Here is a 19835-nt window from a genome sequence, read left to right as displayed (position 1 = left end):
AACCAAAGCCACACTGCTAGGATAAAATTTTAGAGTACATTTTCGGGGTCTCATGGCTTGTAATAGGTGGAGAATAAAAGTCTAAACTTTTGGTTGGAGTGAATTTTAATCAATTTTTAAGTCACTCGAAGAAATATGAACTTTGAAAAACAAAGATTTGTTATATACAAATAATTTCGTTTTTGATAATTATGATTTGTTGACGAACGTGATGAGTTTTATAGATTTATCTATAGGTTAATTGATGTGTTAGAAATTTGTTTTGAAACTTCTGTATGATAACAATAGCGGGTTATTGTTCATCACGTTGCTGCAGTTTATGGATCCGAAAATGGTTTTCTTTAAAATTTCTTCAATTAGAACCGACGGAATCAACCCCATGGCCAAAATCAATAAATATTGACATGATTTCTTATTCCGGTGGTATTCTAAATCCGTACCGATAGAAGAAGTCAATAAATTTGTTGCCTGCCAATTAATTATCCATTGCCATCCATTCGGGATTGACAAACACCGTCGGCAGAAGTTTTCCTGACACTTTTTTCTGTCGGGACATTCGTTGCGAGAAAGTTTTTTTTTAATTGTTCAGCGTGTCTCGAACCCTTGACCTCTAAGGTGGAAGATTATACCTCTTAGCACTCCAACCAAGGGTTGTTGGCGAGGAAGTGTTGCCGACGCTTCTTTGAAAGATAAGTCTAATTTTGTCGTGAACATCTTTTCCCGACGGTTTGATGCCGTCTGCAATTTGCTCGATTTTTGTTGTGGTCCACCAGAAACCCTTCCGTCACACTCGACCAAATCTCTTTCAAGTTTCAACACAACTGCTGCCTCTAGTAGGATAGGTAAGCTTGGGTACACAACAATGCTTCCTCTCTCGGTATCACGGGAGACCAAATTCCATCTTTTTTGGTAATGTAGTGAACCACAATCTGCCCCTTCTTTACGGATGCGACCAACACCTTTTGTGACGGAATACTACTATATAGCCAATCTCAAAGTAAGTTGTTACACATGAGGTCACAGTGACGGAGAATCATCCTATGGAGTTTTAGGAACGTTGGCCCACTCCTTTTCTACACCAAATGGATGGTTCCATTTAGATGGATCTGAAACTTGGGTGGATGATGGTGATGTTAGTACTTCTTCTTCCTCGGTCGTTGATTTAGAATAAGTAGTTGTTCACTACAAACTTATGAACAAAAACTCATTAATGGAACATGAGTGTTTTTATTTCATGCTCAACAACTTCATATATATAGTTTATTGTCTCAAAAAATTATTTCATGAGTTAAATTTTTGAGTGAGCTAATTATTAAAATCTAGCATTGAAAATGTAGATATTGGAGTAAACTAAACAGAATTTGTGAAGTCTGAAATTTCAAAAGTTTTTTAGATAAATGTTGGAGTATTCTTTAGGATATAAAAGCACGGGAATTTTATTCTTACCAATTTGATTTGTATAATTAGAATATAAGATATATAGTTAGAATATTAGGTTATCTCTTTAATTATCTTTTTTTATTTTGCACACCCAAATATTATTTGTCCACTCTCCAATAGTCAATATTGGAAAAGAAAAGAACAAATTGAGACACCACAAAATTATTTCTTTAGCACCATTACAAAAATCAATACAAATTTATTCCTTTCAATGTTTTATAACAAACATAAGTACACAACAATTACATGTTCATTATAGAAACAAACAATTCCAAACACAAATGTTTAACCAAAAGAATAATTTTAAAAAGAAAAGGATAATTGACTAAAAGCAACCCCCACTTTTCATGATCACAACCCATCTAAATATCTTCTTAATCAACATCTTTAATCAAACCTTTTCATGTTAAAAAAAACAATTAATCAAAGAATTAGTAGTAATAGTAATTTTAAGCCTTAATAGAGTTAAAAGCATCACATCTGTGCCTTACTTCTCCTTTATGTCCAGTCTTGATTCCATGAACACTAACTTTCTCCATTGCATGAGCAAATGCTTCAAAAAATGCAGTCTGATTTGCTGCATATAATTCTGCAAAAGGTTTAGTTCTTGGATCTCTAATCAATACATTATCCGAATTCAATAACCCTAAACCTCTCTTAAGATTGTTATAATACATATTATCGAATTTATTAGGTGTGATCACGTCGTTAAATGCTGACATTGCATCATTAGTCTTGTAATTCCCACAAACAGATTTCAACCCATTTGCTAATTTAGGATTCAATTCAGGATCAACTGGTGAGGTTTTGCTATGATTGAAGATTCTATTAGCAAACTCTTTACAGTGAGAGAAACCAATGGTATGAGCTCCACTTAAAGCTACCAATTCTTGAGGTGTAAATCCTTTAGAATTGAAGTAAGAGATGAGTTGAGATACATTCATTTCAGATTTGGGTAAGTTTCCTTCGACACGAGAAGCTTGAGAGACAAACCCATCTTTACGACCTAATCGAACGTCGTAAAATGGGCCACCAACCATTGTAACAAGGTCTCTAGTAGCAATAGCAAGAATGTCTGAACAAGAAACAATACCAGGACAAGAAAGTTCAAGAGCTGTTTTAGCTCTAACAACTAAATCGAAAGCGTCACCGGGTAATGAGAGATTGATATCGGCATCTCTTTCAGCTTTATTGAATGAATTGGAGGATATAAGAATAGAGGCATCACAACCTTCAATCATACAATCATGGAAGAAGAGACGAAGGGTGGCGGCCGCGGTTGTAGGACTAGTTATTTGTTTAGTGGTGACAACTTCTTGAATGATTTTTTGGAAGTTTGGGCATGATTTTTGGTAATAGTCAAGGCTAAGTTTTGATTCACAAGAAAAGAAATGGAAGGAGGAAGAAACAAGGAATATGAGAATGAGGTGTTGTAAAGGTGAAAAGGAAGAAGCCATGGGTTTGGATAAAGAGAGGGAGAAAGTGTGTTAGATAGAGAGAGAATTGATATGATCTGCTTCCTCAGGAGAGGAGAGGAGAAGGGAGGGAAAGAATGAGGAAGCAGATATGTTTGTGAGGGAGTTTGAGGGAAATGTAGGAAGTAGTGAGAGAGAAAGATGAGAGAAGGTTGGTTGGTTGGCGATGGATTTCAAATTGATGTGGATGGGAGTTGATTTAGGAGGGAAGTTTGTTTATTTATGGGGATCTTCTCTTCTTTGTGGGGAATAAAATAGATTGATTGAATTGTTTAGATGGATATAAAGAAAAGTGAGAAAGGAGATAGAGAGAGAGAAACTCTCATATCTTGGAATTTCATTTTTGTTTTGACTTTTCTATTATCAGACCCAAAACAATAGGAAAATGGATCCTATATTTGGGGAACTCAGATTTCCCTTTTTGGACATTCAGGTACCCACCACAGATTTAGTCATTTAGATACACTTTTTATCATTTTCTTTTTGCAAAATGCTATGAGTGGAGTGCCCTTTCTTATAATGTCAATGGCTTTCTTGTGTCTCTTTGTCACCTCCCATTTCCCAGAGATATTGTCTCTGTTTTAGAAATCAAAGGTCCAAGTCCAACAGGTTCACAGTTATGTTATTTGCTAATGCTCCACGAGTCCACCCAAATTTTTTTTCGTCATTTACTAAACTTGAATGTACACATGTAACCCAGATGTCAAACTCTATCGCAAGCGATGCGAGATAAAATTTTGTACCTGTTAGACTTCAGCCTAGATGTCTAAAATGGAGACAGTACCGATAACTACTAAAGCTTGTAGTGTCACAGTCTACCTCTCTCCTTGGACTATATCTAAGTAGTTTCATTTTGAAGATTCAAAGCACCCATATTTTGAAGGATACCCCCACCACCCCTCTCTAGAGAGTCTATGTTTCATTTTGAAGATTCAATGCACCCATATTTTGAAAGACTTGAGCATAAACATATAACCCAGGCTCAGGACGTTTTTTAAACTGTGTAAATTTTACAATCTCCCTCCCTTGTAGATGAGCCTAAGACGACTCTCCCCGAGTCTCAAATATTGTCCCCTCTTTTAACACAGAGACCCAGTCCATGGATACGTGGCTTTGTTCTTGGTGAAGACTCCCCGAATCTACTCAAAGGCCTCGACACTAAGCTTGCTAGAATATTACACATAAGCAACTAATGATATTGATAGTTCCATCTTTTTTGGTGATCAGATAAGAGTAAAAGATACGGAAAATTCAGCAAATAATTATCCAAATAAATAATCACTAACATAAAAGATCAAAAATTTCAATGTGATAAATATACCTTCTGTTGAATAAGCACTAATCTTGCATCAACATCAACAGACGAAAAAATAATGAAAAGCTACAATAATATATCTTCTCAACTAGGGTTTCCTGTGACTACTTTTCTTCAGTCTGCGTCTGAAAAATCTATTAGACTTGGCAAAGTTCATGGTCAATTACTATATAAATATCGAAACTTGGCTCAACTCCTGGTTCTTAAGTTGCGGAGGAAACATTACAAGTTCAATAACCATGGAGAAGCTGGACGGATATCGTAATGGATAGTTAGTTACTTTTAGAATGTTGCTGCTCTAGATGATTAAGAGTATAGAGTTCATTGGATTACAAAGCTTTCCGAGAAGATGGTCGTTGTGATCCAATTTCTATGCCCTTTGTGTATATATTTGTGACAGCGAATAGCAGCAACACAAATACAACTTGAGCACTCACGATTCCAAAATGGCTTATGGTGTTGCCTATTTCCATCCAACTTCCTGTATTTTTTACCTGTAAAAATCATACAATAGTTATATGTATACCTTGAATGTCGGGAAAAGTTGGAAACCAAAATGTCTCGATGGAAATGGACGAAATCTTGAGGACTATACAAATTTACGAGCTTCATAAAGTTTGTGAGTAAAGATTCAAGGAAGCTTACCAGGAAAAAGAAATGAATAGTCATTACATCCGAACATAATATGACTAGGAAATAGCATCCAAGACGTGGAACTCCTATGAGCTTTGTAATTGCGCTAAAAACACATCTGCATTCAAGTTTAGAGCAATTAAAAGAAAACAAAAGCGAACCTAATTTTGGACCTTGATTTCACCACTAAGGTCTACTAGCTAAGTTTCATATGGTACAAGGATTTCCCTTATTATCGACTCATCAGCCAGTTTTAGACCTGACCAAGTCTAGAATGACTCGGCCAGACCTACCAGCACTTAGTTAGAAGAACTTGAGCAACCACAAAAGCTTATCCTTTCTAGATCGAATCTAGATTTACTGACAGAGTACAGAACATACTAAGTTTTCACTTTAAAACAGTAACTGAAACAATATAGATTATAGAACACATCTACGTAGGTTTTCACTTACACGACGAGCAAGAAGGGAATGAGCAACTTGAAAATAAGCAACGCTGCCATTAGAAACGGCTGCAGTTGTAAGAAAACTATATCAGATTTGTAAGGAATATATCCAACACTAAGAAACGAATAACTCTTTGATACGAGAGTGCAGAGACATGCAGGATTTGACTTACACTGAAGATGGTGATGAATCGGTAGACAGAGGAGATCTCAAAGCTTGCAATACTGGCAAAATTACCAGTTCCGAAGAATGCAACATTAAACAAGATCATCTGCAAAGTACATTTTGTATTAGATCCTTGACCTCCTTCATGGGCAAGATGGAATCAGCATCATGTCTATAAGGCTAATTTAACTTATGACGGTTCAGAACCTCAAATTCCCTTGTTATAAATATAGATATTACTTTGAACTAAAGGAGGCCATTTCTTTACGAGCTTTGCGGTTTCAGCTCAGTAGTCAGGACTTGTCGCAGTCTGATTGGCTGAATCTGTAACTTCGCTATAACCTTTTCTCCATATCTATATATTCATCAACTAAGAAAAACAGTTTTTGGATATTCTCCTTTTATAGTATTGTGTAGCCATCAGAAGAGTTGTCTGTTCCCAGGAAGGAGTCAACCATAATATCATCAACTGCAAGGAGCTAGCAACCAAACTTTTCTATTAATCTAATCAACTCTAAGAGTTCTGTAGAGAGCTATACCCAGTTCAAACTACCCGTGGATATGATTTACGAAAAGTAGCTCTAGCAAGGAGCTATCAACCGAACTCTCTACTACAATAAAATACTGGTGAACTTATCGTAACAAAATGCTGATTTAATCTGGGAGAGATTGCAGAATGTAAGAACTGAGTGACCCAAAGCAGAGGCTGTTCTCTTTTACAACATGTTATGGTTACAAATATGAAGCAGAGAACTAACTCAATAATCTTAAGAAGAAGAGCTTTAAATGACTTACAAATACTAGTGCCACTCTCATGTCAGACAACTGCAAGCATCTTTCATCTTGTTCACCAGTTACATTTTTAATATAAGTAGAAGAACTTCTTGCTTTACTTAAATAGAGAACTGCACATTCGAACAGTATCCATGCCATAAGTACAAGAGCAAGTGCACCATAAAAGACGGCTTCATACCTACAAAAGAAATTACAGTTAACACGTATATTCTCTTAATGTAAAATCAGCTACATGAAGGTAGCTCCATCATTGAACTGGGAAAGGATTACCCGATAGATAGTAGTAGGAAAGGCGGTGCAAAACCAAGAAAGATAGAATTGAGTCGAGACAAGAGGCTAGTTGATGAAAATAGAGGGAGAATCACTGACACCCCTGTAGAAAACATAGGAATGTGATAAACAAAACTTCCCTTCAATTGATCTGCTATATCAGTCACTAGCAGTTGCTGAATCCCAAAATTGAACAAATAAGAAAACAAAAAGTTACATAACAAATCGCTGTTGATTTCTTTTCCTAAACAAGTTTTGTCAAAGAGAGGTTATGATAACTCTGAAGTATGTAAAACCTGACAAACTTAGTCTTAGATACACAAAGCTCAAACGCAATTTAAAAGTGATTGTGTATTTGTGTCACTGTATTTTCAACAATGCTTACTTGGGCGACATGTTTATCGGTGCTCTACATCATTTTTGTATTAGTTTTCTGCTTTGCATAGACCTATCTAAGAACATAAATCACCCTTTCTGGATGTTTATACAGACTTCAAAAGTTGTTTGAGAAGAAGAAACAAAAGCTCAGATATACAAAATTACAAAACCCACAGATTCAATTTGGCACAACTATGAGTCATATGGGCATCTATTGACTTAGTAACAAAATTCAACAGTGGAATTAATTGATATCTTTGTAATTAGGTGAACGAAACTAACAAGTTAGAGTTAAACTTTTTCGGAAAATCAATTATAACCAATAAATTAGACAAGATGGAGAAAGTCGTTAGTGAAATACCAGCTACAGACCAGTTTATTAGCTGGTAGAGTACAGGAAGTTCTTGCTTCTCAGTTCTGTGAGAAGTAGATAGCCACACCATTCCTGATGACACTCCAACGAGGAGAACCTAATTTTAATTGACAAGAAGAAATTATATTTAGATCGTGTCAAAATATTTTGATACTATTGCCTAATGCTATTTTGCCTGTTCCTCGTTAAAAAAATAATTAAAAAAAAAAAGAAAAAAAAAAAAAGAGAGATTGTGGCAGACTAAAATTTTGAAAACTTGTATCCTGGCAAACACATCTGCTTATTACCTGAAAGCAGAAGAGCGGTGTCACCGTGGTCTTTTGGTTATCACAATTCAGGATCTGTTGCCAGTATTTATTCCCACCAGCAGCAAGGTCAAAGCATTTAGAGGCAATGCCTACTAGGATGACGATAAACCCACTCGCAGTGCTATAAAGAATATGTTTTAAATGATAAATAGTTTCTTCATGAAAAAAAATTGAGAGAAACTAAAAGAAAATATTGTTCTTAAGCTACTTAAAACCTTATCTTGTGTCTCATGGCATCCTACAACTAATCTTTCTTTAAATTTGAGCAAGTGTGGCATCTTGCTGACTGGTAAGAGCTAAGAAACAACGCGCACAAGATTCCTAATATGTTAAGACTACGCTTAAGTGCAAATAAGATGTAGGGTTTGCAGGGAATACTTAAGATACATGCAAAAAGTGTCGGACAGCCATACAAATTTATATTGCAATTACAACTCTAACCACCTGCATATTAGAAAATGGCATGCACATAATACTAGCAATGGAGCCAGTTACGCACTTGGCCAACATTCACTAGTAGAACAAACCTATTGCAAGAGCATTTTGAAACACTTGCGTGTTTATATTCATATGCATGTATCGACTTACTAACAAAGATGACTTTTCAACTTCTAAGATGCACTTTGGTCCATGTACAATTGCATCTTAAATCATTTGGAATGAGGAAATAGAATGGCAACAAGTCAATAGAGATAGCATTCACAATGAAGATGTTTACGTAAGACATGAATGGAAGTGCATTGGTATCCAAAACCTATGTACAGAGTTTATGCCTAGGTACCCAGGTATAAGTAAACCAAACCAGACCACCTCAACATTTTAGCATGCTTAAACAAATGATGAATAGTCGAGTTAAGACCCATCTAACCAGAAACATGGGAAAAGCTTCAAAATATCATGACTTACACTAGCAGAGTGTTGTCGGGAATTTCTGCTGGCATCAGAGTAAAAGTTGACAAAACCCAACAAGAAACACATACAAAAATGGGTACCACAGATCTCCCAGGGACAGAGCAAAAGAGATAAGTTGCGGCCAGTATCCCCACAATCAAGAAACAGAATGTGTAAATCGTCCTCTCTGTGAAGCTATTGACCTGCATGAAGGAACTAAAGAGTCAAGCTGTGGACCGGCTTCGGTATTCTTAAAACTTAAGCAAATCTAATTTAAGTAAAAGTTTTTCTTTTCTTGTTTGCTCTTGGAAAATTAGACGAACTTAAAGTATGGTGGATATGCATACCAGTAATTCAAGAATGAATACTGAAACTGCACAAGTAGCTAAAAGCTTCATAATAAAGTTAAAGTTGCTTCCGCATAAGTCCCTCCAGAATACTTTTAAGAACTGATATTCACTAAATATTTGTGTCCACAGAAATATAGTCATCGCAGTATACATGTGGTAAAGAGGAGGTGAACGCTCCAAAAGCAATACGATACAAACTACTCCCATCAACAATAACCCACATATATACACCTGTTGGGGAAAAAGAATACATTTAAGAAGAAACACAATCTGAAAGAAGAACAAACTTAAAATAAACATCATAACTAACCATAGAATTAAGTAAATGGAAACTGAGACAAGAATCACAGGATAACGTATTCTATTCCTCTCCCTTTTATTTAGTTTTTACTGGAGGAAATCAGTTAAAATAAGAAGTCTTGGCATCATGTTAATAGTAATTGCACATTTTTTCTGCAAGCTGTAACAACTGAAAACATAAATTACCCGTAGGTCTGAATTACTCGTATCTTTCTATTACCTGAATATATAGGTAATGGATGCTTCAGTACTAAACAACACTAGATATCCTTGGTATTGTAGTAGCCAAGTGCAAAACCCATCTTTTTGACCATCGTGAGTGCAAGAACACCAAAACAAGAGAATTTAGTGTATCTTGAGGCTTTTTCTTTTAAGAATTACTTCAAACATGAACAGAACCGGTGAAAGGATACGTGGTTTGATTGTTTAGAACAAAATTACAATGCAGCCTCTAGCTCAGTTGTTTTAACATCAAGCTTCAAGGATGACTATAAAAAACTCTGAACCAAAATCAACAAACTTACTTTCAGAGGCATCTCCGAAAAAGCGTATCATGTCACTGACAATTTGAAATTTGAAAGACAATGAATTAAAAAATACAAGACAAGTGACAAATAAGGAATCAGGAAGTTACAAATATTATGGCAATGGAGTAATTGAAAATCTTTTCTTTTATCTACAGATATGATAGTGGAGTTGTAGCATTAACCGAACATGGTATTGAACTGTTGAAAAAAATATCAGCTAAACAATGTTTAGAAAGATTTAAAAAAAGTAAGCTACAAATCCTTACTTTTCTTTTGTTATTTTTCTGATGAATCATTTGATCTTTCTTGACATAAATATTCTCTGAGAAAGAGGTATAAGACCGCAGCACATGGAGAACAAGATAGATCATCCACCCAATGTAGCCAAGAGTAACGACACTCATCAGCATCAACCAATCGTAAGTGTGAAAGTAGTGAAGTCCTTGTAGCGACAAGATTCTCAGTTCTTGGGATAACTTCATTGCGGATTCGTAGTTTCCAGCAGAAATGAGATCTTCAATTTGACCTAGAACAGACGAATAATTTTCCAATGGTTTGAAAGGCTTGAAATTTAATGAGCTTGCCTGCTTCAATTCTAAGCTTGTCAAGAAAGACTGAAGAGAAGAAATAAACAACTCCTAGCCACCTTACTTTCCTAAGACAAATTGGTTTACCAAAATCTTAAGTGTTTGGAAGTAAGTTGTTTGTTCATAAAAATAGCAGCATGCATGGTGTGAGATTGATAATTAGAGAATCTAATTGACAGAATTACCCTATATAGTTCAAAAGCCTACATAAAGAACATTATTAGGATACGTGATTTGCGGAGAAATTGGTTGAGAACTTGCTTCGTGTTAGCCAATGCAGCTTCAATTTCTTCACTCTGGACAAGGGGAAGCAAAAATAAGTAACTCCGTAACTTTCCTCTCTCTGTTTTTTCTTGCTCATTAACCCGTAGGCCGTATATACAATTCCTCTTTTTTTTCAAAAAATAAACCGTATTTCTTACCACTTGGGTGTTAACCAAAGAAAGCATGAAATAGACATGCCCAACTGACAACATCACAACAATTTTTCAAAAATTAGCAAAATAAAATACAACTGAAGTCAAAAAACTAACCTCATTTAGGTTAACATAACCCAGAGGCAGATTTCCAACTGAGTTTGCAGGACATGGTAAACCAAGAAGAGTAGACTGTAAAATTTTCAAGGGGTGCATTAGCACAATATAATCCAAGGAAAATGGAGAAATAATTGTCAAGAAAGAGAGAACTAGAAAAATTGGAGATGGTTACGACCATTAGAGGCGCTATATCAGCCTGATTAACATCCACTCTTTCTATGCCGCTGAGGCCCCACTCAGCAGGTATAGGCATATGATGCACATGCTCGTCAACAAAGCGAAAACCATCATCAGCATAGCGACCGCGTGATGATCGTCTGGGATGCTTAACTCCTGCCCCCCAAGCTACTAGAGGAGTATCAGTGTTTGAATAATGCCCATCTCCATGACTACCTATCCATAAGAACATGATTAATTCGAATAACAAATGCACATTACATCGATACAGATACGATAACAAATGGAACGAATAGAAATGAGACTTGTAGTTTGTTGTGGCAAAAAGCGAACAGAACAGCAAAAATGTACTATGCTACAAAGAAGTCTAATAGATCCAGAAATCAAGATGACGAGTTTTACAATATGAAGAAAGCAAGGGAAAGTTAGTTATTTTTGCAATCTCTCCTATTCTAAATATCTTATGGTTCAAACTTCATCAGAAAAACAAAAAATCCCAATTTAGGTAGGGAAAAACTATAGAACAATGAAAGATTAGTTCCTTTAGGGGCACATCCTTCACTTCAAGCAAGGTCAAGATCACATAAGTTGAACCATCGTGGTTACATATAAAAGTGAAAATCTTAAAAAGAACGCATGAAAAACAAAGAATTAAGCATATATGATGAGCCAAATTTCAAACCTTTGTCACTCATTCCGTGATCTGCGGTAAAAATATAAGCCGTTCGATTGTCCTTGAAATAATCTTCAACAAGATCATATACCCGTTTCGCTATGTTATCAACAACTTTAACATTGTTAAGATAAATGGATGAAAAAGGTCGATGTGCATGACCATTCGAATCACAGCCGAGTAAATGTAGAAAGACAACCAAATTATCCTGTTGAAGCAACTGCTTCAATTTAGGATCCTCATTAGACTTATTCAGAAGGCTCTTGAATTCATCAAACGACCACTCGTCCAGAAAAGATGCATCTGCATTACAACTATTCAAACAGTAAAGCATTCGATAAGGTAAACACTAGATCATTATAACAAATAAAATAGCAATTATGTCAAACTTGTAGAAGCTCTTAAAGAAACTAAACATGACCAAAAATACTAGCATGTTGCAAAACCAAAGCGCTCACATACCCAGACGTTTTTCAACAGAGGACGATAAGTGTACATTTTATTTTACTATATGTGGTTATGAAATGACAAGAGTCACAAGACAGTGGTCTAGTCGTAAAAACAACACAATTCTTTCTCAATGTGGTAATAATGCAAAACCCATGCAAAAATTGGAGGTAAACTACTCTTTTTGAGCATATGGTAAAGGTTAATTTACAGAACTTAAAACATATAGTTCCCATAGAACTCTACAACGAGAATGGAACTACAATCTTTTCGTGTTCTACTTCCCTGAATAAGGTATTCCTCGAGGACAGGTATCGATAAGCATTTAAACCTTTTCAGCTAGAAAATCTAACCTGTTGCGAAATCTTCGTACTCGTGAGGATAACTATTCCAGGTGCTATGTGGCAAAGCACCACAAAATATAGGAATAATATCAGGACTACCAAAAGCAAATGTATGCCGACTTCGATTAAAAACTGAATCAAATTCAACTGGATTTGCTTTCCATCCTACAATCAAACACATTTTACTTCAACATCTATAAAAAAAGAGACATAGTTGAAATCAAATCATTCAAAACGATAATATAATCAAACCTTTAGTAACGGCACTAGGATCTTCATAAAAACCAGCAATAATAGCAACATGACCAGGTCTAGATTCAGTTGGAGGTCGAGCATGAGACACTCCCCATCGTCCTTTTCCTTTAATCACACTTCTTAGAAAAGGAGCTCTATATCCTCCTTCTGAATCTGGCTCAAAGAACTTATCAGCACGTAATCCATCAGCTGCCAATTCAAAATCATCACAAATCATTTCTTCCCTAAAATTCTCTACAAATCAACGAATTTCTCTCTGATCTACTCCAAATTTGTTATTTCTTCCATAAAATTAACTACAAATCAAAGAATTTTAATTCAATCTACTCCAAAACTGTTCGCTACAAAATCATCATCAGACGTCATTTTGTTCATAAAATTAACTACAAATCAAAGAAATTCAATTCAATCTACTCCAAAACTGTTCACTTCAAAATCATGAGATGTCATTTCGTCGATAAAATTCAGTAAAAATCAAAGAATTTCAATTCAATCCACTTCAAAACTGTTCATTACAAAATCATCAGACGTCATTTTGTTCATACAATTCAATACATATCAAAGAAATTCTATTTGATCTACATCAAAATCAAGTAGTGAGAGAAAGAGATGATACCGACGAGGAGTATAAGACGTTTAGCAGGAGATTGAATTCGAGGTGAAACAAGATCCATTCCATGAACGATTGGACTTCTAAAATAGATATCGAAAATACTAAGCATATAAACAGCGTGAAGAATCACTCCGAGAATGACAAGCCATATCTCTTCCCTCTTCAAAGTTGATTTCTTCATCCTCGTAGTCTTCTTCTTGTTTGATTTACTTTCTTCTTCGATATCTCTGGTTTTTATTCCAAGAATTCCATCTGATGATGATCTCATTTTTTCCCTCTCTCTAGATCTTTTTCTCTGTTGGTTGCTACTGATACAGTAATACTATCAGAGTATTATTAGGATTCTAACAAGTATAAGGAAGGAACTAATAATTGTGTTGTGTGATTTTCTTTTAGTCCCACATTGGAGGAGGAGAAGGCTGGAGAGGGAAGAATGAGTTATAAGAGAGGAGTTGGGATAACTGGTGAAAGTATCTTTGCGCTTGGGGCAATGACGCAGCTAGTGAGGTATTAACCGAGGCGCGTCAATTGCTGGTTGAAAACTATTTCCAAACCCCCTCCTCGGTCTTTGGGTTCAGCCCTTGGACCGTCGAGAATTTCTGGAAGGGCTCCCTCTAAACAAGGGTAAAGCCCTACAATTCTTAAAATTAAAACATTGGTTATATATTGTGGGCACTCTTGTGTCCAGGCCCAACATTGGGCACTTCTCTCTCTTCCCTCTTCTTCATAAGTAGAGGTTCATATAGGATTGATAGGGACTTCTCTCTCTCTCTTCCCTCTTTAGTGTAAAGCAGGGCCGTGCCTGAGAATCCGGGGCCTGGTGCCAAATTTTTTAGTTGGCCCCCCTTGTATAAGCAAACGTAAAATCTAAATTTTTTTACGCATTCGGTTGCTTTTGTGTATGTCAAGGTTGTGGCTAACTTTTTCATCTCACACATTAAATTATAGTTTAGTTATGAATGATAATGAGAGTTTGGATAGAGATTCATATGATAGAAAGAATGAGAAATTTTAGAGAGGAGAAAAAAAATAAGGATTAAAAAGAAAGTTATGTGTCAAAGAGCAAATTGCGTTGCGATAAAAATTATAGAAATATCATGTCGCAAGAGAGACTGAGAGAAAGGAGATTTGTGATAGTTAGAGAATAGTTTTGTTGTCCTTATTGGCTTTGGGATGACAATACTATATATTATACCATTTTTTTTTGTTCACATGTATATTATACCACTTGAATCATTGACCATTAACGTTTCAATGTGACCTCTTCCAAAAAAATTAAGAGAAAGTGCTACCGGTAGCACTCGAACCCAAGACCTCTATCCCAAGAGATGAACAGTGAACCAGCTGAGCTACTTCACAACTCATGCTAATCCTATAACCTTCCCAGTTTAATAGGGTTAATAAATGGCCAAAAGCTTGAAAATGGCCCTTTGTGGTGGGGGGCCCTGTGCGGGCGCACGGCCCGCACCCCCCACTGCACGGCCCTGGTGTAAAGGGTCTACCACTCTTTAGTGCAACACTTCTGTCATGGTGGAAGTACCGTCAAGATTTATTGGAGTTAGGCCTCTTTCATTCTGGGTAAATTAGGCGATTATCGTACTCATCACATCTCCATAATGTATCAATGTCTTGTAACAAGTACTCATCACATCTTCATAATGTATCAATGCCTTGTAACGAATAACGTACATCTTAGCCGAATTCTCAAAAAAAAAAGAATTAAATGAGTCAAGTCCAATCCAAACTCACGATCCAAACTCACCACTGTAAACCCAAAGTGAATCCTAGACCGACCCGTTCATTTCAAAGAGTTTAGTGAATCCTAGACTGACCCGTTCATTTCAAAGAGTTCGCATCAAACAACTTCTTTTGGGGGAGTTGGCATCAAACAATTTTGTCATGTAATTTATTTAACTCGAATTCTTTTCACACTGGTCATATTTTCAAAAGTGTGTTATAGAAAAATCACATCTATATAACAAATGACATAGGTTTTCATGCCTTGTCATAACTTTGGTTTATAAATCTCGGTCGTCCAATTCTTTTTTGTAAATCACGACCCTTCTTTAAAACGGGGTTTTAAAGGATAAAGGTGGAAAAGTGAGAATAACTACCCACTCCCTATAAACTCTCTAACTATTTTTCTCTCTTTTCCATTTCTCCCTTCAAACAACTAAATAGAATCTCTGTTATTATTTTTAATATATTTTTATTACTTCAATGTCTCTACAAGACCAAAATATTCGATAATTTTGTATAACATAAATATAGAAATTTCCGTGCCCCTACGGGCACGGGCTATACCCTAGTATAATTATATGTGAAAGATAGATAGACTTATTGTTACATGGTACAATTATTGACGGAGATAAAAACGTGCTTGTGGTGATGGAAACTACAACCATTGATTTTGGTCCTTAAAATGAATGTGTGGGGCGAAACATGAGAATAAAATTGGGACTACCAAAATATTCTTTATGTAAGAATATCAAACTGGTAGATAATGCTTATCCAAATCTTTTGTGAATATAGTATTCGTCTAGTTAAATACTAAATACACCCCCATAGACTCAAAGTGTCAACATTTTACGCAAACAAAATGTTTAGTTGGATTCATGTGCCATGAACAGGTAGCTTCATTCCATAACATTCTTGTCTTTGTATAAGGGTATTCTAGTAAATACTCAAAATAGTTAAGGGTATTTAGTTTTGGTAAAAGTTTATAAATGTTTATGAGTCATTACTATCCTCGTTTACCTTTAACTTGCAAAAGTGTTTTGCTGCAAAAATGGCTGTGAGAATGATTCTCTTGGTGTCTCTTTTAATCTTCTGTGTTTTTCGAGTAAGAACTATCAAGTACTTTGATTATCTTTCTATATTTCCTTTTCTGCTTTCGCCATAACCTAAATATTCTTACGTATTATATTAATATATTTATTCTTTTCAAGTTTATTCTGCTTATAATTTTGTCCAATTTTTTGATTTTTACGTTTTGTGAAATTTTACTATTTTAGTATATAACTATGGTTCTTTCTCTTTCTTGTAGGTCGGATTAGGAAACCAGAAAAGCGATATAGGTGAAAATAATATGCTTAGTATTTCTTTTTTCACAATCTTTTTCTAGTCTAATAAAATTGCAAAAAAGAACTTGAAAAAAAAAGGGTCAAAAAAAAAATATCGTCAAGAAGTAGGACCAAAGGTGAAAATATACATGGGGAATACAGAATTAATTCAAAAAATTAAATATAAGAACGTAGGGACTTGAGAGAAAGGGTTTTGAACTCTGTGATTTGAGGTACATTAGACTGGGGAACAAAAACTTGGTTCTCGTACTGGTTATATCATCTACCTATGTGCAAAAGTAACACATATTTGACCCTGGACTGGAGTCAAGTATCACCGCCACCTTGTCAAGCCTTGTTGTTGGGCCGAGAGTGTGCACAAGTGTTGCACAAACCTAACGAGAAAATAAGGTCGTAACACAGGGGTCGCCCCACCCTGACTCAGTCTAATTTGTATAGACTAAAGCTTTTAATTTGTTTCGAACTACTAAAATCTCGAAATCGGCATTGATATTAATATTATTGTGTTGATTGTAGATTGTGTTGGGTTGTGTGGGGTAAGGTGCAGTCTCCATTCAAGACCAAACTTGTGCAAAAGAGCATGTGGTACGTGCTGTGCTAGGTGCAAATGTGTTCCACCAGGTACTGCTGGTAATAGGGAAGTGTGTGGGTCCTGCTACACTGATATGCTTACCCATGGCAACAGATCCAAGTGCCCCTAAATTATCAAATTTACACCCTACTTACACCCATGTTTTAATGTTTTCTTTCTACTAGTATCTTTATATGTATCTATATGTTCTCTAGTTTGATTTTGTATTAACCCTAAGTCTCAAAGTTTAATTAGGAACTCGAATATAAAGCTTGTATGTGTGCCATTTCTTTTCTAGTGTAATTCGAACAGAGGTGATTTTGTTTTTTAATTTCTAAACTTGATGTGATATAGTCTGATATCTCGGATTTGAATCATCTGAGTCTGGCTTCTTTTGATTTCGTCTTAAACCATAACTAAAATCTTAAACAATTTATTGTAACTTGATTCTAAAACAGATTACATAATAAACAACATAAAGAGATTAAGAGTGATTACTCAAACACAAGAAACTAAAGAAAGGAAAGCCGGCGATAAATATCCAACCAAGGATTGAATATGAAAGTGAAAAATTCTAAGGGCATTTATGCTTGTCATCCTTGGTTTTCATTTCGGTGTAGCACTTGCCGCATTTCTCGTAGTTACCAGAAGTGCCTGGTGGAACGCATCTGCATCGTTCACAACATGTGTTACATGCTCTATTGCACCTATTTGGCCTTGAATGAGCTGCACACCTTACTTGGCATAGTCCCGGGCAAGCTGAAACCACCATCATGTACAACCATCAATTTATCATAAATTTTCAAATTTATAACTCTCGATCTCTTAATAAATGGTTAAAATCTAATGTTTTTCGTCATATTCTTCCTCTCTACTTCAAATTAGTGTTTCAAAACCGACTGCAGCGGCCCGAAAACAGCCTGTTGTGACCCCTTAAGTACAGCAAGCAGTATGGCATGACCCGTTATAACGTTTTGTGGCCTGGTTTGGGGTAGGGTCTGGCAAGTCCATGATTGGGCAAACACAAAACGTGCCCCCACGATAAAGTCCTATGTGGTACAGTTAGGGACACCATATGCCAAGGCACACGCATCGATAGTGAGCTCTAATGGGGTTCACTAGAAGCGTTGAATAGAGCAAGAATCTATAGTGTTACCTTCGGACTTCACTGGAGGCAACAAAACTGGGGCCTTGACTGGAGCCGGAGCCGGAGCTTTCACCGGAGCTTTCACCGGAGCTTTCACCGGAGCTTTCACCGGAGCTGTCACTGGAGCTTTGGCTGGAGCTTTCACCGGAACTGCTACTGGAACCTTTTTCGGTGTCTATTTCAATATCAAAGCCCACATCCATATCATAAGTAACAAATCCCTCTTTTAAGAATGTTTAGTTTTCGACTTTTTCATTAGTCTTTGTTGCTGTGACTTATGACAAGAATTACAACAAAATGCACATCAAAAGATTACATTCAACTATTTAAATAGTAAATATACGTGTAACACATAAACACCTAGTTTGACGCGTATTCTAAAAGTGAATATCGTACAATTATATGTATATATGTTGTGTGTACTAATATTCCATGTGCTTCCGTGCAGTCGTATTTTTCTCTTTTAACTCGGAATATGATACTAAAGTTTGTCTCCCACTTCACGAATAATTGAAAATGATCAAGTTCTTTATATATTTGATAATAGGAAAATGCTACTAGGAATATGATCGAGATATGGCTTGAAGATGGCGTGGCAAGCACATTCTCCAATCAAGACATGCCACATCACTTTTAGGCAATATCTCCGGCATAAACTTTAGGCCATAGCTATTTGCTTTTCGAGGTACCTTGTAACTAGATATATACTTAATGAATCCCCAAAAAATTGTTACATTTGTGGTCATATAACTCAAAACTAATAGACTATAAGTAAAAGGACCTAAACATTATATTATTAGTTCCGAGACTACCCTTCTCCAGTGTGGGACTATTCTTATGGAACTGATCCAATCGGTTGCTCCGTGATGATATATTTCAAAACCACTAACTAACATTTTGTTGATTAAGATTTTATGTTTTAGGGGGATATAGTATTTGAAACAAGGTATATCTATTATATGTAAGTCATAAACAATGTCCAAAACTATATACATAAAATCAAATAAATCAATTACCTGAACAAACTTCTGTTCATCTGATGAAACCTACAAAGTTAAACAAAAACCCTAAGTGAGATAAAGACACAGATAGAAAGGACAGAGAAAGAGAGACAAAGGCATGAGAAGAAAGAGATGGACCTTAGTAGCAATAACAAGAAAAGAGAGCATCATCAAGAAGATAAAAGCTTTGGAAGCCATTGTAAAATATAATGATTTGAAAGATCACTACTAATTGATGAGTAATAGTTGAGTAAAAACTAGAGAAACTTGTGTCCAATATATAGAGAGAAGATAGAGTGAGAGAATGGGGGAGGAAAAGAGAAAGAAATTCATTCACTCATTAAAGATTTCAGTACTAGCTATCAGTGCCAGCTTCAAATAAGTTGTTCATTGGAATCTGAGTTAGGTTCTAGTCTCTTCTTGTCTTTATGCTTCTGTCTCCTAAAAATACTTTTATCTCTTTACTCTTTTCGTGTAAAAATGTGCATATATTTTACTAACATTTTATTTTCCTTCTCACCTAGACAAAGTTATTACAACATTATCACCTACTAGCTTTAAATACTACACGTGAAACTGTAAAAAATAGTCCCACATTACACAAATTCAACATAGTATAGGATTTATTGTTTCCTTGTCAAGTAGTACAAATTTATAGCACTCTCTCCACCTTTGGTAGCTTTGTTACCGCGTTTTACTAATTGAGTCGGGTCTCTCGACTCGAACGGGAACAA

The 19835-nt window shown here is 35.7% G+C and overlaps 3 protein-coding genes and 1 non-coding gene across 5 annotated transcripts; 1 reads left to right on the top strand and 3 right to left on the bottom strand.

Annotated features, from left to right (window-relative positions):
- Positions 1-1619: 1619 nt before the first annotated feature.
- Positions 1620-3205, bottom strand: LOC147563064 (peroxidase 41-like). Its single transcript, XM_086634236.1, has one exon. It carries the CDS (start codon positions 2895-2897, stop codon positions 1890-1892), a length of 1008 nt encoding a protein of 335 aa, XP_086490362.1. The 5' UTR covers positions 2898-3205; the 3' UTR covers positions 1620-1889.
- Positions 3206-4177: 972 nt separating this feature from the next.
- LOC147563062 (sulfatase and phosphatidylinositolglycan class N domain-containing protein) lies at positions 4178-14047 on the bottom strand. Its single transcript, XM_086634224.1, has 18 exons — positions 13303-14047; positions 12684-12875; positions 12441-12596; positions 11650-11943; positions 10966-11183; positions 10788-10862; positions 10484-10550; positions 9934-10262; positions 8838-9071; positions 8506-8693; positions 7579-7720; positions 7280-7388; positions 6541-6643; positions 6271-6448; positions 5483-5581; positions 5317-5375; positions 4876-4981; positions 4178-4724 (listed from the first exon to the last, which is right to left on the bottom strand). Exons 1-18 carry the CDS (start codon positions 13565-13567, stop codon positions 4560-4562), a joined length of 2979 nt encoding a protein of 992 aa, XP_086490350.1. The 5' UTR covers positions 13568-14047; the 3' UTR covers positions 4178-4559.
- LOC147563063 (U4 spliceosomal RNA) lies at positions 13772-13931 on the top strand. Its single transcript, XR_015231593.1, has one exon. It is a non-coding gene; the product is annotated as a U4 spliceosomal RNA (small nuclear RNA).
- A 3319-nt stretch (positions 14048-17366) lies between the features above and the next one.
- LOC147563061 (uncharacterized) lies at positions 17367-19635 on the bottom strand. 2 transcript variants are annotated; one of them, XM_086634211.1, is made up of 5 exons: positions 19240-19424; positions 19117-19146; positions 18217-18275; positions 18110-18180; positions 17367-17712 (listed from the first exon to the last, which is right to left on the bottom strand). In XM_086634211.1, the coding sequence occupies exons 1-5, from the start codon at positions 19297-19299 to the stop codon at positions 17528-17530; spliced, it is 405 nt and encodes a 134-aa protein (XP_086490337.1). In that variant the 5' UTR covers positions 19300-19424; the 3' UTR covers positions 17367-17527. The 2 variants fall into 2 exon arrangements, with proteins under 2 accessions (XP_086490337.1, XP_086490328.1); XM_086634202.1 differs by having other exon boundaries at positions 18110-18275; positions 19240-19635.
- Between the last annotated feature and the right edge of the window lie 200 nt (positions 19636-19835).

Source organism: Eschscholzia californica, unplaced genomic scaffold (assembly GCF_041429995.1).
Source record: "Eschscholzia californica isolate CP2 unplaced genomic scaffold, dmEscCali1.0.p SCAF_1, whole genome shotgun sequence".
Classification (NCBI taxonomy): Eukaryota; Viridiplantae; Streptophyta; class Magnoliopsida; order Ranunculales; family Papaveraceae; genus Eschscholzia; species Eschscholzia californica.
This window is presented reverse-complemented; position numbering and strand designations above follow the sequence as displayed.